The sequence below is a fragment of the Loxodonta africana genome, chromosome 11 (assembly GCF_030014295.1).
Source record: "Loxodonta africana isolate mLoxAfr1 chromosome 11, mLoxAfr1.hap2, whole genome shotgun sequence".
Classification (NCBI taxonomy): domain Eukaryota; kingdom Metazoa; phylum Chordata; class Mammalia; order Proboscidea; family Elephantidae; genus Loxodonta; species Loxodonta africana.
Window position 1 is genome coordinate 5,656,602 of NC_087352.1, and position 15,266 is coordinate 5,671,867.

General features: G+C 58.1%; 2 protein-coding genes across 4 annotated transcripts; one reads left to right on the forward strand and one right to left on the reverse strand.

Annotated features, from left to right (window-relative positions):
• The first annotated feature begins 1,727 nt into the window (after positions 1-1,727).
• On the forward strand, positions 1,728-10,774 carry EGLN2 (egl-9 family hypoxia inducible factor 2). Of its 3 annotated transcripts, XM_064293682.1 has the most exons (6): positions 1,728-1,817; positions 2,860-3,922; positions 8,883-9,002; positions 9,401-9,537; positions 9,745-9,812; positions 10,127-10,774. In XM_064293682.1, exons 2-6 carry the CDS (start codon positions 3,092-3,094, stop codon positions 10,180-10,182), a joined length of 1,212 nt encoding a protein of 403 aa, XP_064149752.1. In that variant the 5' UTR covers positions 1,728-1,817; positions 2,860-3,091; the 3' UTR covers positions 10,183-10,774. The 3 variants fall into 3 exon arrangements, with proteins under 3 accessions (XP_064149752.1, XP_064149753.1, XP_064149754.1); XM_064293683.1 differs by lacking the exon at positions 9,745-9,812; XM_064293684.1 differs by lacking the exons at positions 9,745-9,812; positions 10,127-10,774 and having other exon boundaries at positions 8,883-9,151; positions 9,401-9,510.
• Positions 10,775-10,894: 120 nt separating this feature from the next.
• LOC135232741 (cytochrome P450 2F2-like) lies at positions 10,895-14,359 on the reverse strand. Its single transcript, XM_064293485.1, has 8 exons — positions 14,150-14,359; positions 13,381-13,543; positions 12,737-12,920; positions 12,444-12,585; positions 12,051-12,293; positions 11,541-11,962; positions 11,157-11,314; positions 10,895-11,001 (listed from the first exon to the last, which is right to left on the reverse strand). The coding sequence occupies exons 1-8, from the start codon at positions 14,357-14,359 to the stop codon at positions 10,895-10,897; spliced, it is 1,629 nt and encodes a 542-aa protein (XP_064149555.1).
• Positions 14,360-15,266: the final 907 nt, after the last annotated feature.

Below are 15,266 nucleotides of genomic sequence, written 5' to 3' on the forward strand. Positions count from 1 at the left end.
GGGGTTGTCACTCTGTGAAAACTGTGTGTGCCAGAGGTCACGTGGGTGACACTGGTGTCCCTGGGTTTGTGACAGATATGTGTGTATGAGTGTTTTCAGTTCCTGTGCCTGTGTGATAGTGTCTGTGTAGGAATGTGTGCTGCTCATGTGTGTGATGTTGTTGCTAGGACTACACTGTGCCCTCAGTGATTGTATCCATGAGGTTGTGACACTGAGGGCAGGGAATGAGGATTTGGCCTTGCCGTCTGTGCCCAGGAAACCCTGGTGGTGTAGCAGTTAAGAGCTACAGCTGTTAACCAAAAGGTTGGCAGTTGGAATCCACCAGGCGCTCCTTGGAAACCCTATGGGGCGGTTCTACTCTGTCCTATAGGGTTGCTATGAGTCAGAATTGACTTGACGGCAATGGGTTTTTTTTTTGGTCTGTGGCTAGTGATACCTATTCATGTCTAAGGCCTGAAAGTGTGAGGCAGCATCAGACTCTTGTGTGGGTGACTTACATGTGTTTACCTGAAGTCAGTGTGAATTTGGCTCCTTTCATACACCTGTGTGATCATGGAGCCTGTGTGTGTCCCTGAGCATGGTGTAGGCCTTTGTGCAACCCTGGCTCATGTGCATACTCCATCAACCCCTGTGTATCTGTGCCACTCGGATGCCCAGGTGTACCTGCTTGTGTCTAGGTGGATCAGTGACACCCACGTGCCCTGCCAGGCACCTGTAGCCTCTTGAGACTACTCCCACCTGCTCCAAGTTGGCCTTAACTGACCTACTGTAGGCCTGAGCCCCTCCAACGCCGTCCGCCTGGGTGATGGTGAGAGGCGGGGCATGCAAATAAGTTCATCTGCATAGTCCTCCAGCCCCGGTGGCCCACGCTACTTCTAGGGGCTGGTCATGGAAGTGTCTTAGCTGCATAAACATCCCAGGTTGCTTATTCTGATTCCCACAGCTGCCCCCTAGGTCCGGTCATTCAAGGGAAGTGGTTGCATATCTCTTCAGCTGTCCCTTAAAGAGCTCTGCTGTCACCTCACCATTATAAAAAGTACTCATGCAAATTACTGATTGACATGCTAATTTACATACATTTCTCACCTAAATACACAGTCATTTTCTCAATTTCTCATCCTTATTCTTGTACCAAGGAACCCTGGTGGCAGAGTGGTTAACCAAAAGGTCGGTGGTTTGAATCTACCAGCCACTCCGCGGGAGGAAAGACCTGGGGATCTGCTCCCATAAAAATTTACAGCTTTGGAAACCCTAGAGGGCAGTTCTACCTTGTCCTCTACTGTCGCTATGGGTGGGAATTAGACTCCACAGCAATGGGTTTGGTTTTTTGGTTTTGTTTTAATGCTTAAACTAGGAGAAGGCGGAGCTTCTCATGCAAATAAATTATTTGCTTAGCACCTCCCTACTGGCCTTTCCGCAGGAATCTCTGCTCTGAGGGAGTGGGCCAGCCCTCGTAAGCAATTTATTTGCATACCCCTGCCATTTTGCTTTGCATAACGCGCGCAAAAACGCCCACTCCCTGATCCTGCTTCTAGGTACGCTCCTCCTCCCGCGCCAAAGGGGCGGAGCGCAGGATGCAAATGAGCCTGGCGTAGGCGCCGGACCTCTTTCTCGAGCTGGGGGTCGTTCTGAGCGTCCTCGCCCCGCCCCGCACGGCTCGCGCCTGCGCACGCCGTCTCCTCGGCCGGGAGCGGTCACGTGCCCACCGGGCGAGGCGGGGGCGGAGCGTCGCGGGTGGTGGGGGCGGGGTATGGCGCGCTGTGCGGCGCAGGGCGGCTGGCATAAACGGCGGCGCCGGGGCCGGAGGAAAAAGCTAGGTGAGGAGAACGCGGGGAGGAAAGGGAGCGGGGAAGGGAAGGAGCCTGATCTGGAGCGCCAGCGCGAGCCGGGCGGGGTGTGGGGCGCGCGCCGCGGCTGGCCTGGCGGACCCCCGCGACCCTGGAAGGCGAGGGTGGGGGTGGGGCATGGAGGAGGGCGCGCGCCGGGGCACGTTGGGTGCTGGCCGTTCGGGGTTGGGGTGGGAGCGGGGGCGCGCCCCGGCCGAGGGGAGGGCGGTGGCAAGGGGTCCGAGCGGTCCCTCAGTCCTGCCTCCGCCGCCTGCTGGTCCCCTTGGCCTCCAGGCCCGCACCCAGCGGAGTTGGGAGGGGGGCGTCCTTCTCCCTCGTCCTGTCCTCGGGTGCGTGAATGCCCCCCTCCGCCCTTCCCTCTGTCGCTATGCACCGTCCTCCCGAGGCCTCCTTCCGTTGGTCCGTCTGTCTCAGGACCTCCCTTCCGTCTGGGTGTATGTCTGCCCCAATAGGCTTCCTCTCATTGGACTCAGGTCGATCCCTCCACCCCGTTCTGTCTGGCAGTCCAAGGCCCAGCCCCCAAGCTTCCCTCCGGTCTGTTTTTCTGTCTCTAGGCCCCCAATTCCCTTTGTCTCTAGAACCCCTATTTCCTCTGTTCTTCTGTAGACCCCATTTCTTCTGTTCGTTTGTGGACCCTCCATTCCCTCTGTGTGTCGATGGAACCTCCAGGTGGGCCCTTCCAGTCTATTTGTTTCCACCCCTCCCATTTCCTACTCCTTCACCATTCCTAACACCCGCTCCCTCTTCGCTGAGGATACTCTCTAATGGTCCCCATCCCAGTCGTCTTTCTGCCTTTGGGCCATCTAACCAGCCTAGCTCCTCCAGCTACCCCGCCAGACCTTCGCTTGTCTGTTAACTATCTCTCCCCCACCCAAATTTTCAGAGTCCTTCCCTCACTTGGCTTCCTTTATCTGTCCCTGTTTTCGTTCTCCTTACTGCTCCTATTATGCCACCGTTCCTCAGTCTGCCTGCATGTAGCCCCTCTCACATCCCTTTTTCTCTCTTCCTCCAGCCACCCTGACGGGTCCCCTCCCAAGCCTCTAGGGACGGCAGAGGACTCGGGGACCAACTAGCTTCTCTAGGGCACCAGAAGAGCCCCTGCCACCTGCCTTGCCTCATCCTGACCCACATCAGGCCCAGCTGTCCCGGCCCCCAGCTGCATCAGTGGAGGAAGAGGTGGAGGAGGGTGGCATCATGGGCCCGGGCCGTGCCCTCCATGCCCGGGGGATGAAGACGCTGCTGCCATGGACAGCCCGTGCCAGCCCCTGAGTCAGGCTCTCCCTCAGTTGCCGGGGTCTTCCTCAGAGCCCCTAGAGCCTGGCCGGGCCAGGATGGGAGTGGAGAGCTACCTGCCCTGTCCCCTGCTGCCCTCCTATCACTGTCCAGGAGTGCCTGGTGAGGCTTCTGCAGGCAGTGGGACCCCCAGAGCCACCGCCACCTCCACCACTACCAGCCCTCTGAGGGAAGGCTTTGGCGGGCAAGATGGTGGTGAGCTGCGGCCACTGCGGAGTGAGGGTGCTGCGGCACTGGTCACCAAAGGGTGCCAGCGACTGGCAGCTCAGGGTGCCCGGCCTGAGGCCCCAAAGCGGAAATGGGCAGAGGATGGTGGGGATGCCCCCGCACCCAGCAAGCGGCCCTGGGCCAGGCAGGATCACCAGGAGGCGGAGGAGGAGGGTGGCAGGGCCTGCGGCAGTGGCGGTGGCGGTGGTGAGGCGAGTGCAGGGCTGAGGGAGGAGGCGCTGCCCAGTGCACCTGAGCGCCTGGCCCTGGACTACATCGTGCCCTGCATGCGGTACTATGGCATCTGCGTCAAGGACAGCTTCCTGGGGGCGTCCCTGTGTAGCCGTGTGCTGGCTGAGGTGGAGGCCCTGAAGCGGGGCGGGCGCCTGTGTGACGGGCAGCTAGTGAGCCAGCGGGCTATCCCTCCGCGAAGCATCCGTGGAGACCAGATTGCCTGGGTGGAAGGCCACGAGCCAGGCTGCCGGAGCATCGGTGCCCTCATGGCCCACGTGGATGCTGTCATCCGGCACTGCGCTGGGCGGCTGGGTGGCTACGTCATCAATGGGCGCACCAAGGTGAGGCTGCGGAAGGGGGCCAGTGGAGAGGCGTCTGAGCCACGATTGTTGGTGGCTCAGTGCACTAAGCAAGAGTGGGTTTGGGCAGAGACTTCTGGGTTTGGACAAAGAAGGGTTTAGGAAGCGCTGGTGGAGGGGGTGTTGGAGGAACTTGTAGGCTCTCACCTGTGGGGACTCTGAGGGGCTGTATACCTTCGTCCGTGAGCCTCAGTTTCCACATCTATAAACCAGGGCGTTGACCCAGAGCCATAGTCGTTCTGGATGTTGTCGGGATCCTCTTTCAAAAACCTGATGAGAGCCGCGGATGTTCACAGCCCACCCGTGCATGGGCCGTGGTGGGGTTCGTGGCCCATCGTGACTTGTACATGGGCCCCAGATCAAGAACAGGCAGTACAAACACTTGTTTCTGACTCTGTTCGTCTGTGTCCCTACCTTCATCCTTTCCGTCTTCCCACTCTCCATTCATCCCGTATCCCTCTGTCTGTGGTCTGTGCATTCCTCTCTTCCCTGGGTAGGAGCACCAGGAACAGGGGGAGGCAGGGCCTGCACAGTGGTGAGGTGAGTGCCGGGCTAAGGGAGGAGGCGCTGGCTGCCTGAGCACTTTGCCCTGGACTATGTCGTACCTTGTATGTGGTACTATGGCATTTGCTCAAGGACAGCTTCCTGGGGGTGGCCCTGGGCAACTGTGTGCTGGCTGATGTGAAAGTCCAGTCCCCAGCTTTTCTGCTCCTTCTGTCCGAGTTTCTGTCCATCCTTTCTGTCACTTTGTTCTTGTTTCTCTCTGGCCTGCTCAGGCCCCACCTGCCCCCATCCTTGCCTATCGTGTCTGTTCTGTTGACCTTCTGTCCCTGTGTGTCTTTTCTTGATCGCTTTTTCTTCCTTTTGGTTTAGACTAGTAGTTTTTAATCTGTTGTTGGAACCTGGGCCCTTTGAGAATCTGCCAAAAGCCACAGACCCTCGCTTAAGAAAAATTCTCATTTGATTGAAGTGTACAGGCAGTTGCTAGGGCCTCCTGGGCTCCAGCTGGGATCAGGAGCCCCGTACAGGACAGGGTCTGTAGGGCTTTCCTTCCGTCTTGCTGGTGTGACCATTCTCATGGAGGGGTGTGAGGCGCCTGGCCAGTGTCCAAGGTTTGGTGTCGTAGGGAAGAGGCCCTGTAGGCAGGCCCGCTGCTTCTTCCAGTGATGCCTGGCTGATGTCCCCTCCCTTCTCCTCAGATCTCATCTTGGGTTCTGCCTCTGTTCAGCTTTCCTCTCAGGCTGGAGCTGGCTCTGGGACCAGGGCTCCCCCAGGGCCGAGACCTGTTTCCTCTCCACCCCAGCTGGAACTTGTCCTACTTCCCGCTCCCTCCTGTTACTTGATAGCTGGAGAGCCTGCCCTTCCCTGGGCTGGCGTGAACCTCCCAGGCCACTCAATGCTCAGCACCTTCTCCCAGGAGTCTCTGGTCCTTGGGCGAGAGGTCAGGGGAGATGGGAAGAGCTGTGTGGCCCAGAGCCATGGGCCTCAGTTTGCTCACCCACAGAGCTAGCCTAGCAGTTTTAAGAAGGAGGCTCCAGAGGGTAGAGAGAGCAGGTCTCTTCCCCTGGGTGCCTCTGGCTCTCACCTGGGATGTGGTGGGGGACAGGGCCCTGGCTAGGATGGAGGGTGCTTGGATGTTTTAGCCCTGGGTGACCCTTACTGCCTTGGATGGGGGGTGGGTATAACTATAGGCCAGGCTGGACCGAGGAAGGGAGGGGAGTAGTGAACCCAGTCCAGTCACCGGAGTTCTCTCAGACTGTCCCCTACCCCGTGAGATGGCAGCTTCAGGCTTCCACCTTCAAAGGGCAACATCTGGACTCCTGCCCCAGGCTTTCGAGGAAGACAGTGGGAGTGCTGAGGTGGAGGACATGGGTCACTGGTGTGGTGGTTAAGGCCAACAACCTGCTCCCAGTCGTTCTGAGCTGAGCTCCTGGGCCGTCCTGCCTTTTTTTTCCTGGTCTCTCTGCTTGTTCCTCCTGCAGGTAGGAGAGAACTGATGCCCTCTGGCATCAAGCAGTACTGAAGGGGACTCTGGGAAGGACCCGGCTGGCTTATTTTGCCTCTTTAAGAGCAGCTTGGGGGTGGGGCCTGCCTTCAGTGGCTCAGTTCTGCCTTTGACTGACTTGGCCGGGGGGGGGGGGTGGGCGGGGGGGCGGCTCCTGGCACTTTGTCACTCTGGCCTTTAACTGTAGTCTCCCGGCTCTGATGCCAGCTGCCCCCTTATCTGAGACAGCCAAGTCAGGAGTGGATCATGCCAACAGTGCCGCCACCCAGCCCCCATATTTTATGTCACTCTGCGTGTTGCCCTTGAGGGCTGAGACTTTCCCTTGCAGGAGCAGGAAATGGGTGTTTCCCTGGGGCCTGAGGTTGTTTCCACCCCCCAGGTGTGTGTATGTGGGGGCGGGGGGGCGTAAAGGACAGGTTCCTGTGTGTGGGACATTCCACATCACTCAGAGGGTGTCCCCGCTTGCATGGTGGCAGACCCTGTGTGAGGTCGCACAGGACAGGACAGACAGTGGGGTGGGACTCAGGCCTTGAAGCCCAGAAGAGAGCTGTCACGCAGCAGATGCTGCTTGGCCTTCAGGAGACAGGTGGCTCAGGGACTCCCCTGGGGCTGCCTGTCTGACCATGACTCAGGGATCAAGTCACCGGGGCAATTTCACAGAGGGATGATTGGATTGGGAGATCAGCTGGGGAGCCTTCAGCTACAGCACTGAAGAAGGCCTCTTGTGGGAGGTGACCCCTGACCTGAAACCTGAAAAGCAAGGAGGATCACGGGAAAGACTGTTCCAGGCGGAGGGACTAGCAGGTGCAAGGGCCTTGAGGTGGGACGAGCTTGGCCTGTTCAAAGGACAATCAGGAGGCAGGAGCAGAGGGAGGTGAGACGTAGCAGATGAGATTGGTGGTGGCCGCTTGGAATTGGTATTTTCCTGTGATTGCAACGGCGAGCTGGAGATGAGGGTCTGGTGGCTGTGGGGGGTGGAGTGTGGCGGGGAAGGCACGACATTGCTCCCCCCATTCTGTCCATGTGCAGAACCAGCATAACCTCAGCTTGGAATCCTGCCTGGAGGGCCTGTCTATGCCCAGTCAGTGACTCAGTGATTCCAGGCCCACCCCCGCCCCCCGCCACATTCTTTCCTCTAGGGAGGCAGTACCGACCCATCTGCAGGGACTGAGCAGTACAAAGAAGCCTCTCCCTCCTGAAGGAGGGGCATGGGATGTGGGGCGGGGGTCTGCCAGGGAGAAGCTGGGCTCCCGCCTGCTCGTTGGCCTTAGATCTGGTAGCTGTCCTGGCCTTTTCTGCTGTCTGAAGGATTGGGCCCTCACAGTGCAGGTGGTGTGATGGATCAGGTGCAGATGTTAAATGCAGGGCAGTTGGGCATCCATACTGCTTTATTTTCACGCCAGAGCCCTGCCAATAAGGGGTTGGGAGGAGGCCTGGGAAGAGCTGAGGGGTTGAGTCAACCTGGTCTGCCATGGAGTGCCTGGCAAACGTTCTGTTTTGGCAGCAGACACCTGTTTGATTCTGAATTTTTGTCTCAGGCCTGTCTTCCTGGGCCATGGCTGACGGCCCACAGGTGTAGCTGGCATTAGTGGGGAGGAGCAGCCAGCAGAGTCATCCCTGGGTCAAGACAGATGGTCCCCAGATGAGGAGAAGCTGGAGGTTCATTCTCATCGCCCCCTCCCCCGCATTTGCCTGTTTCCTCATCTAGCCCTCTCAGTGGTTTTGTACGGTGTGTAGGATGAGGCCCTTTTTAAAAACAATGAAATACACCATTTCAGTCTGTGTTTTGGTTCTCCCAGACATTTGGCCTTCCCAGACATGGTCTTGTTCAGTCCCCACAACAACTTGAGAAGTAGCTGTCAACTCTGTGGATGAGGAACTTGAGACAGGGAAGTTAAGTCACCTTCCTGACGTCACACAGCTCCTGTGGCCACACTGAGATTTGCACCCAAGAGTTAGGTCTGCAGGAATGGGTGGGGCCGTTTCCCTCCCATCACAGCCACCTTTCTGTCAGCTCCCCCTTGAGGAAACAGACCTGGGCTGGTCGTGGCCAGGGGCAGGTGTGTGGCAGCTGTCAGGAGGAAATGAGCCTGGTGGCCACACTGTACACAGAAGCGAAGGGCCGGAGTCAGTCACACTGTAAGACCTGTCTTAGACTAGGATAGACCAGGGTGGTTAACCTGTGGCCCCTCAGAGGGGTTAATGCTACTGCTGTAAAGAGGAGGTGTTTATTAGCCCCATTTTACAGATGGGGCAGCCGAGGCCCATTCAGGTGTTGGGACTGTTCAGGGCCAGTAGCAGTTATCCTTGGAGTTGAGATTAGATCCCAGGCCTTACTTAGACTCTGGTACTCTGGTGGTACTTGACTCACTTGTGTATAAGGCAGATTATTTAGCAGGGATTCTTTGTGGTCAAGGGCAGGGGTTCTCAGACATAGCTGCACATTAGAATTACCTGGGAAATCTTCAAAAATTTCAGGCCTCACAGACCACTTGCATCAGCACCTCTGAGGTGGGTTCTGGCATCAGTGTTGCAAAGCTGTCCAGGTGATTCCACTCTAGTCGAGGATGAGATCCCTGGCTAGGGGTTTGAGTCCAAGTCTCTGCACGTGTGAAAACGTTTAAACTGCTTTTACTCTGCTGAATGTCTGAGGCGGGGTTGGGGCGTCTTTGAAAACCAATCCTCAGCCACTCAGTGAGCCCCGTTGGGTGCCAAGCCTGGCGTGTGCGGCGAGGGGAGTGGGTTCTTGAGGATCAGGAGCTGAGATACCTGATGGACTTGAGGCTGGGAGCTTGGCTGAGAAAGGAGAAAGTCTCGGCTGGAGCTCTTAGAGTCTGGGATACTCAAGAAGTCAGGGGAGAGGCGAGGAGGTATGGCTGCTTTCCCCGTGTGTTCCTACCTAGCCCATGTAACCCCACCTCCTTCCATCTCTGCCAGGCCATGGTGGCGTGTTACCCAGGCAACGGGCTGGGGTACGTGAGGCACGTTGACAATCCCCACGGCGACGGGCGTTGCATCACATGTATCTATTACCTGAATCAGAACTGGGACGTCAAGGTAGGGTGCGGAGTTGGGGGGTGTCAGGGATTCACGCCATTTTCCACTCCCAACTCCGATTCTAGGATTCTCCTCTTCACAACACGCAGGGGGCGGTGCCATCTGGTGGCTCTTCCTGGGAAATGGCACCTCCTCTTTAGCTGACTGTGGTGAGAACTCCCCCACATTCAGGAAATGGTGCCGTCTGCCCAACCCCACCTCTCTTGTCGGGAGCACTTCCCCCATTTCCTGTCGTCTTTAGTAGCTTCCTGCCCATCTCTATGGTGATGCAGACTCTGGGCTGTTATTCATTTTGAGAGAGAGCGCGCGTGGGTGGTGGAGGGAATGGTGCTGCGCCCCCTGGTGGACTGCTCCGGGCAGTGCAAGGCCGCCTGCCCCATTCTCTGGCCTGCCCCCAGGTGCATGGTGGCCTGCTGCAGATCTTCCCTGAGGGCCGGCCAGTGGTAGCCAACATCGAGCCCCTCTTTGATCGGCTGCTCATTTTCTGGTCTGATCGGCGGAATCCTCACGAGGTGAAGCCAGCCTATGCCACCAGGTATGGTCCATACTTCTGGAGTTATGGCCAGGTACTACTCCCCCCGTGCCAACAAAATCTTGTCAGACTAGGGGGTGGAGAGGGCTGAGGGGGGCCTAGGTGGGAACAGACCAGGCTCAGAAGGGTGAGCTGCAGTGTCAGTATGGGTATGGTGGCAGTAATTATAAGTGATCTGCAACTGACCCCCGGGGCTTCTCTGGCCCCCAGGTACGCCATCACCGTCTGGTATTTTGATGCCAAGGAGCGGGCAGCAGCCAAAGACAAATACCAGCTAGGTACCTGCCTCTGAAATAGCATCTCCCTCAAGTCCTTCCTCTCCCACATGCCCTACCAGGCTTCTAAACAGCACCCTCCCTCACGTCCTTCCTCTCCCATGTACCCTACCAGGCCAGTCCACTTCACCCACCTCGTGTCTCCTGTTAAATACTGCCACTCATCACCACCCTTCTCCCCCAGACAGCCCACTCTCCCGCTAGCCTGAATTACCCCCATTTCCTCCTGGTCCGCTCCTCATCCTCCCAGGTTTTCCTTGGCCTCTTTTTCCCCACCCTGATGACTCTCTTATCCCCTGCCCCTCTTTCATCTCCAGCATTAGGACAGAAAGGTGTCCAAGTGCCCGTGTCACAGCCAACTACGCCCACTTAATGGCTAGCTCCAGAGCTGCATGGATGGACAGACTACCCTGACTTCAGGAGAGCCTGGGGCCCATGCTGGGCTGGCAGCCCACCAGTCTTGGGTGCCCGCTCCTTCCCCGCCACCACTGCAGCTTCCGCATTTGCCTCTGTCCTGCCTGGACTGGAGGGTTCTGTCCGTCGCTGAGGACCAAGGAGAAGGAGAGACCTTTGCAACCCCATGATGGGTAGCAGGGACTGGGGTTGTGACTTGGGCAGGGGCCAGCCTTGGGGCTACCATTACTGGAGCTGGGGGTAGGCCTTTGTCTTGCGCTGTCTGGTTGATCCCCCACCAGGTGTGGAGAGCTGGAAGGGGGCCATTGCCACTTCCTGCCGAGATGCCGGATTTAGGGTGGGGTGAGTCATGGCCTCTTGCTGGCAAAGGTTTGTGGAGGGTGTATGCCCAAGCCCCTCACCCCTCCAGCGTGGAATGTGAAGTGACTCCCCAACCCCTCTGGCCATGGCACTTTTCCACTGGGCTGCTGGTGCTTGGCAGGGTAAGAGGTGCCTGCAGGAGCGGGAGTGGAAATCAGCTGAGAAATAAATAAGTTTACCTCAGAGCTGCACAGATCTGACTTTCCACCACCCTCTAAGGCACACCCTCCATCTGCAATTCAGGGCCTTTATTGACCAGGGGGAGTACTGAAGCCTGAGGACTAGTGAGCCCAGGGTTGTGGGGCCTTACCTCAGCGGGCCACCAGGTAGAGCAGGAAGCCTGGGGGGACGTTGCCCAGGCCTGTGTACTGTGGTGTGAGGTCGATGTTGGCAGGCTTCCCACAGGGAGCAGGCAGAACTGATGCAGAATGGCAGTAAGGAAGAGGAAGATCTCCGAGTGGGCCAGGCCTGTGCCCAGGCACACTAGCTTTCCTGAGAACACAGGTGTGCAGTGAGGGACTCACATCACTCCGGGGCCAATGTAGGCAGGACCTCTCCCTCCCTGGTCCAGACCTGGGGCAAAAGGCAGGAAGGCCTCGTTGCTCCTGAACTCGCTCTTGTCATCCAGGAAGTTGGTGGGGTTGAAGCGGTCTGGGTCCTTGAACTGGGTGGGGTCGCGGTGCGCAGACACAAGCAGGGGAATCACGAAGGTGCCCTTGGGGACTGTGCAACTAGAGTTAACGAGGAATTGGCAAGCGTGTGCACCTCATGTAGCCAAGGATCCTTTTTAAAAGGCCACGGGAAGGTGGGCCTTCCTGCAGCCCCTAGGGCTATGTGAGCCAATCAACGCCGCGCACGCTCCTGTCAGTGGATTTGTGCTAGTAAGGGCTCGTGTCCCCGGCCCTCCCGCGCAGAATCCCGGGGCTCTGTGGGCATCTTGGTAGGACGTGGCCGCGCAAGTGGGCGTCGCGGGTGAGGGCGCGCGGCAGCCCCAGGGGCAGCACGCTGATGAAGCGCTGGATTTCACGCAGCACGGCGTTGGTGTAGGGCAGGCAAGCGCGGTTCTCCAGGCTCGGGGTCAGGGCGGGGTGGGGGGGGAGCTCATCCGACCTACCACGGCATCCAGCTCCGCCTGTGCCTTCGCTGGGGCTGGCAGAGGCTGTGAGCCGCGTGTGCTCGGATCCCCAGCCATCCCTAAGTCCCAGCCCGTCATCCAGGGCCTCCGTATCTCGCAGACCTGCCACCTGTGGGAACTTGAGCAGAATGAGGAGCCCATAGCGCAGGGTGGTGCTCGTGGTCTTGGTGCCACCGAAGAAAAGGTCGTGCGTCGTCATCACCAAAGTCTCCTCCCGGAAATGGCTCTCTGCGTCCTGCCGTTCCTACGGGAAGAGGAGGCAGGCGCTGCCGTGGGCCAGGTGCTTGCTGACTGGCGGCAAGGAGAGGGTTTGGGGCAGCAGGAGCCTGCACCTTATCCATCTGGTCGAGAAAGCAGTCGATGAAATCGCGAGGCTCCCTGAGCTGCCGGGTCTGCCTGTGCGACTGGATTTTTTCGGAGATGAAAACACGCAGCTCCGCAAAGTTTCGTAAGATTCGGTGGTGTGGGCCCGGGAACCAGTCCAGCAGAGAGGGAAAAATGTTGTACATTTGGGGAGATAGGATCTCAGTAGGACCTTGACAAGGCCGGTCGGCCTCAATTTCCCTGTGGAGAGACTGGCCCGAAATTTTGATGCTTTAGGTTCCAGAAGTCTTCCAAGATTCTAAGACTCTCCTATTCTAATGCTCCAATGTAGATTGATCTATATACTCAGAGTTGGCACAAGATTGGGCACACAAAGGAGAACTCAGGCTAGCTCTTCTCACCTCGCCCCATCTGGAACTCATGATGCGGAAGTTGTCATGGAAAAGATCCAGGAGCCTCAGGAACTCCGGGTCCCCGTAGCCATAGCGGTTTCCGAAGACCACGGAACAGATGACATTGGACACAGCATTATCCAGTAGCCGCCTAGGGCCAAATGGAACTCCTGGGCGTGAGGACAGGATGGGGGTCACAACGCTGTGGGTCCGCCCCCCAGCTAGCTCTTGGGTTTTTTGGCCTTGTTCGACCCAAACCCCTTCCCTTGGCCCCTTCTAGGCCAACCATTGGCCACACCCACACCAGGCCCCTCAGCTTTCCCGGCTGGGCTGCACCAATGGTGGCTTGAAATTCGCTAAGCAGACAAGCCGCCTCTTCCAGGACGTGCTTCTCGATGGTCAGCGTACCCAAGCCGAACTCCTTTAGGGCTCCAAGCGCTAAATTGCGCAGCGTCTGCCAGCGCGGCCTATTAAAAAAGACAATACCTGAAAGGCAGAGAAAGGGGGTGGACCAACGAGCTGGCCACGCCCCCATCCTGGAAGCGCCCGGTCACTAGCCACACCCCTTGCCGGGCCTCCAACTCATGGACGTGACTTCTTTGCGACTTCTTCCTCTGCTCCTTCATTGACCTCTTGGTTGCCACTCTGGCTTTCTACTTCTTGACTCCTCTTTTGCCTATTGACTGGCTTCGGCCCTATCCACGCATTGGCTCCACCTCTGCTGGTCCCGACCCCTGACAATTGTTGCTCTCTTTGCTTTTGACTCTTGGTCTTTTCTCTTCTATTGGCTGCAAGATGATTCGGCCTTCACTCTTTACCTCCACCTCACCGCTGGTCCCGCCTTCTCCTCGTCGTTTGCCCTCTTTAGTCCAGATTCTCCATCAGGCCCTGCACTGCCCGCCCTGGCCCTTCAACTGCCCGCAAGCCTGCATCTCCCAGGTCTCACCGTTCCCGCGTGTGAAGAGTTCGAAGACGTCCATGGCCCCGCGGCCGGAGAAGGTGTCGGCTTGCAGCACCAATGCGTCCCGCAGCGCTGCGTAGACGCACAGCACCACCGCAGGGCGCGGGCCAAGGCGCACAGTGAACACAGGGCCCCAGCAGGCTGGGAGCTACAGGGAGCCCGCGCTCAAAGAGTCCCGGTCTGGGCTCTTGACCCCCCTCCATGAGAACCCAGAGTCCCCACCCCCAGTCCGCACCTCTTCGGACCCAAGAGGCCAGGCCCCTGATCCTCATTCCTCAAGCCCAGACGTTTGGGCCCCTAGTCTACCTCCCTCAGACCCAAGGGTGCCACCCTCAGCTCCCTCCTTCTCAGAACCTAGAAGTTCTGGCCCTCAGCCCCCTCCACCCTCAGAACTGGGTATCTGGGCCCTCAGTCTCCCTTTCCCTTCAACTAGGAATTCAGACCCCCTGTGCCCTCTTTCTCTGGAGCCTGCCTTCCTGCGTGAGGTTCCTCCTTCGGGCCCCAGAAGTCCAAGCCTCCTGCCCGCCATGATCCAGGAGCCAGGCTCTCTCCCCTTCTTCCCCCAGAGCTTTGTCTTCCCGCCCCACTCACCTCATTCCTCAGGACCCAGGCGTCCAGACCCTCAGCATCCCTGCCAATCCTCTTCTTTTCCACTCAGAAATCGGGCCTCTCATCTTTTCTCCGGACCCACAGGATCCGAGCTTCCAGTTCTGTCTTCATTCAGGCAACCAGGAGTTCCAGCCCCCTGCCCAACCTCCACGAAGCCAGAATTCGGTTCTACCTCCATCAGTGCCTGGTCCAGGCGTCTAGGCTGCAGCTGCAGTAAATTCCCCAGCACTGGGAGCGGCGCGGGCCCGGGAGGCAGGGCACTCCGCCTCAGAGTGACCCGCGCACCCCTGCAGCGTCTAGCTAGTGCCAGCACCAGGAGCAGCAACAGCAGCACTACCAGGTCTGTGCCCATCATGCCCGCGATCCTTGATGCCTGCTCCCTTTCACCTCTATTTGATTCCCATGGAGTCTTGGGTGGAGTAGGGGCGGGGACCAGTGTGGGAGGGGTGAGCGTCTGTAAGCCTTCATTCCATCGATTCCCTCACCCCAGGTCTCTATCCCAACCCCAGCCCTAGCACTCCTGTGCCTGGCTCCCCCTGGCTTTTTTGTACCTGCCTCGGCCTGTACTATTGGGTAACTTCCCAAGCACTAGCATTTTCATGTTAATACACCTGGCCAACAGGTGCATCTTCCTGAGCCGCTAGCACCATTGGGGCCATTTTGTGTACTCCTGAATCCACTGGCCGTCTCTGGGCCTGTGACCTCTGAATGCTGTGCCGTGTGCTTTTGACTCCTAAATACACTCCTAAAAGCACTCCCTGGCATGGCGCCCATCAACCTGGCATTTCTGTGCTCTGTGCCTGTGATTCCTAGGGATTCACACCTGACCCCTTGTCACTTTTATGCCCATGACCCTTGGAACCCTGTATGCTGTACCTATGTGCAGATGCTTACTTGAGCCCCCCTAGCCTCCTGATGCCCATCAGCCTGGCACTTCCTTGCCTGTCCTGTGACCTCAGGTGCCTTCCCAGATGTTAATCCCCTCTGGATCCCCTTACTTATTTGCCTGCCCTGAACTGCTGACAGCTCTATTCCAAAGTCTTCACCACCCAGATGCCCTCAAATGTCCTGTGCCCATGCTGCTGCACCCCCTGGTCTTCAGGCCTCCCAAATTCCTCAGAGGGCACCCTTATCCAAGGTGAGGCCATGATGGCGGACAAACTTAGCCATCACTTCTCCCAGCCTGTGGGCACGGGCAGAGGGGCAGACCCAGGTCAGAATGGGCCAGGGGCAGGTAGTGGGGCTGAGTCAGTACTGAGGAC

Coding starts and splice junctions, on each gene's coding strand:
- EGLN2 (XM_064293682.1), top strand. CDS start 3,092: ATGGACAGCCCGTGCCAGCCCCTGAGTCAGGCTCTCCCTCAGTTGCCG. Junction 3,923..8,882: donor TCATCAATGGGCGCACCAAG/GTGAGGCTGCGG, acceptor CATCTCTGCCAG/GCCATGGTGGCGTGTTACCC. Junction 9,538..9,744: donor AAGCCAGCCTATGCCACCAG/GTATGGTCCATA, acceptor TCTGGCCCCCAG/GTACGCCATCACCGTCTGGT.
- LOC135232741 (XM_064293485.1), bottom strand. CDS start 14,359: ATGATGGGCACAGACCTGGTAGTGCTGCTGTTGCTGCTCCTGGTGCTG. Junction 12,294..12,443: donor TGAGTTCCAGATGGGGCGAG/GTGAGAAGAGCT, acceptor ATTTCGGGCCAG/TCTCTCCACAGGGAAATTGA. Junction 11,963..12,050: donor TTCTCGACCAGATGGATAAG/GTGCAGGCTCCT, acceptor CTCTTCCCGTAG/GAACGGCAGGACGCAGAGAG.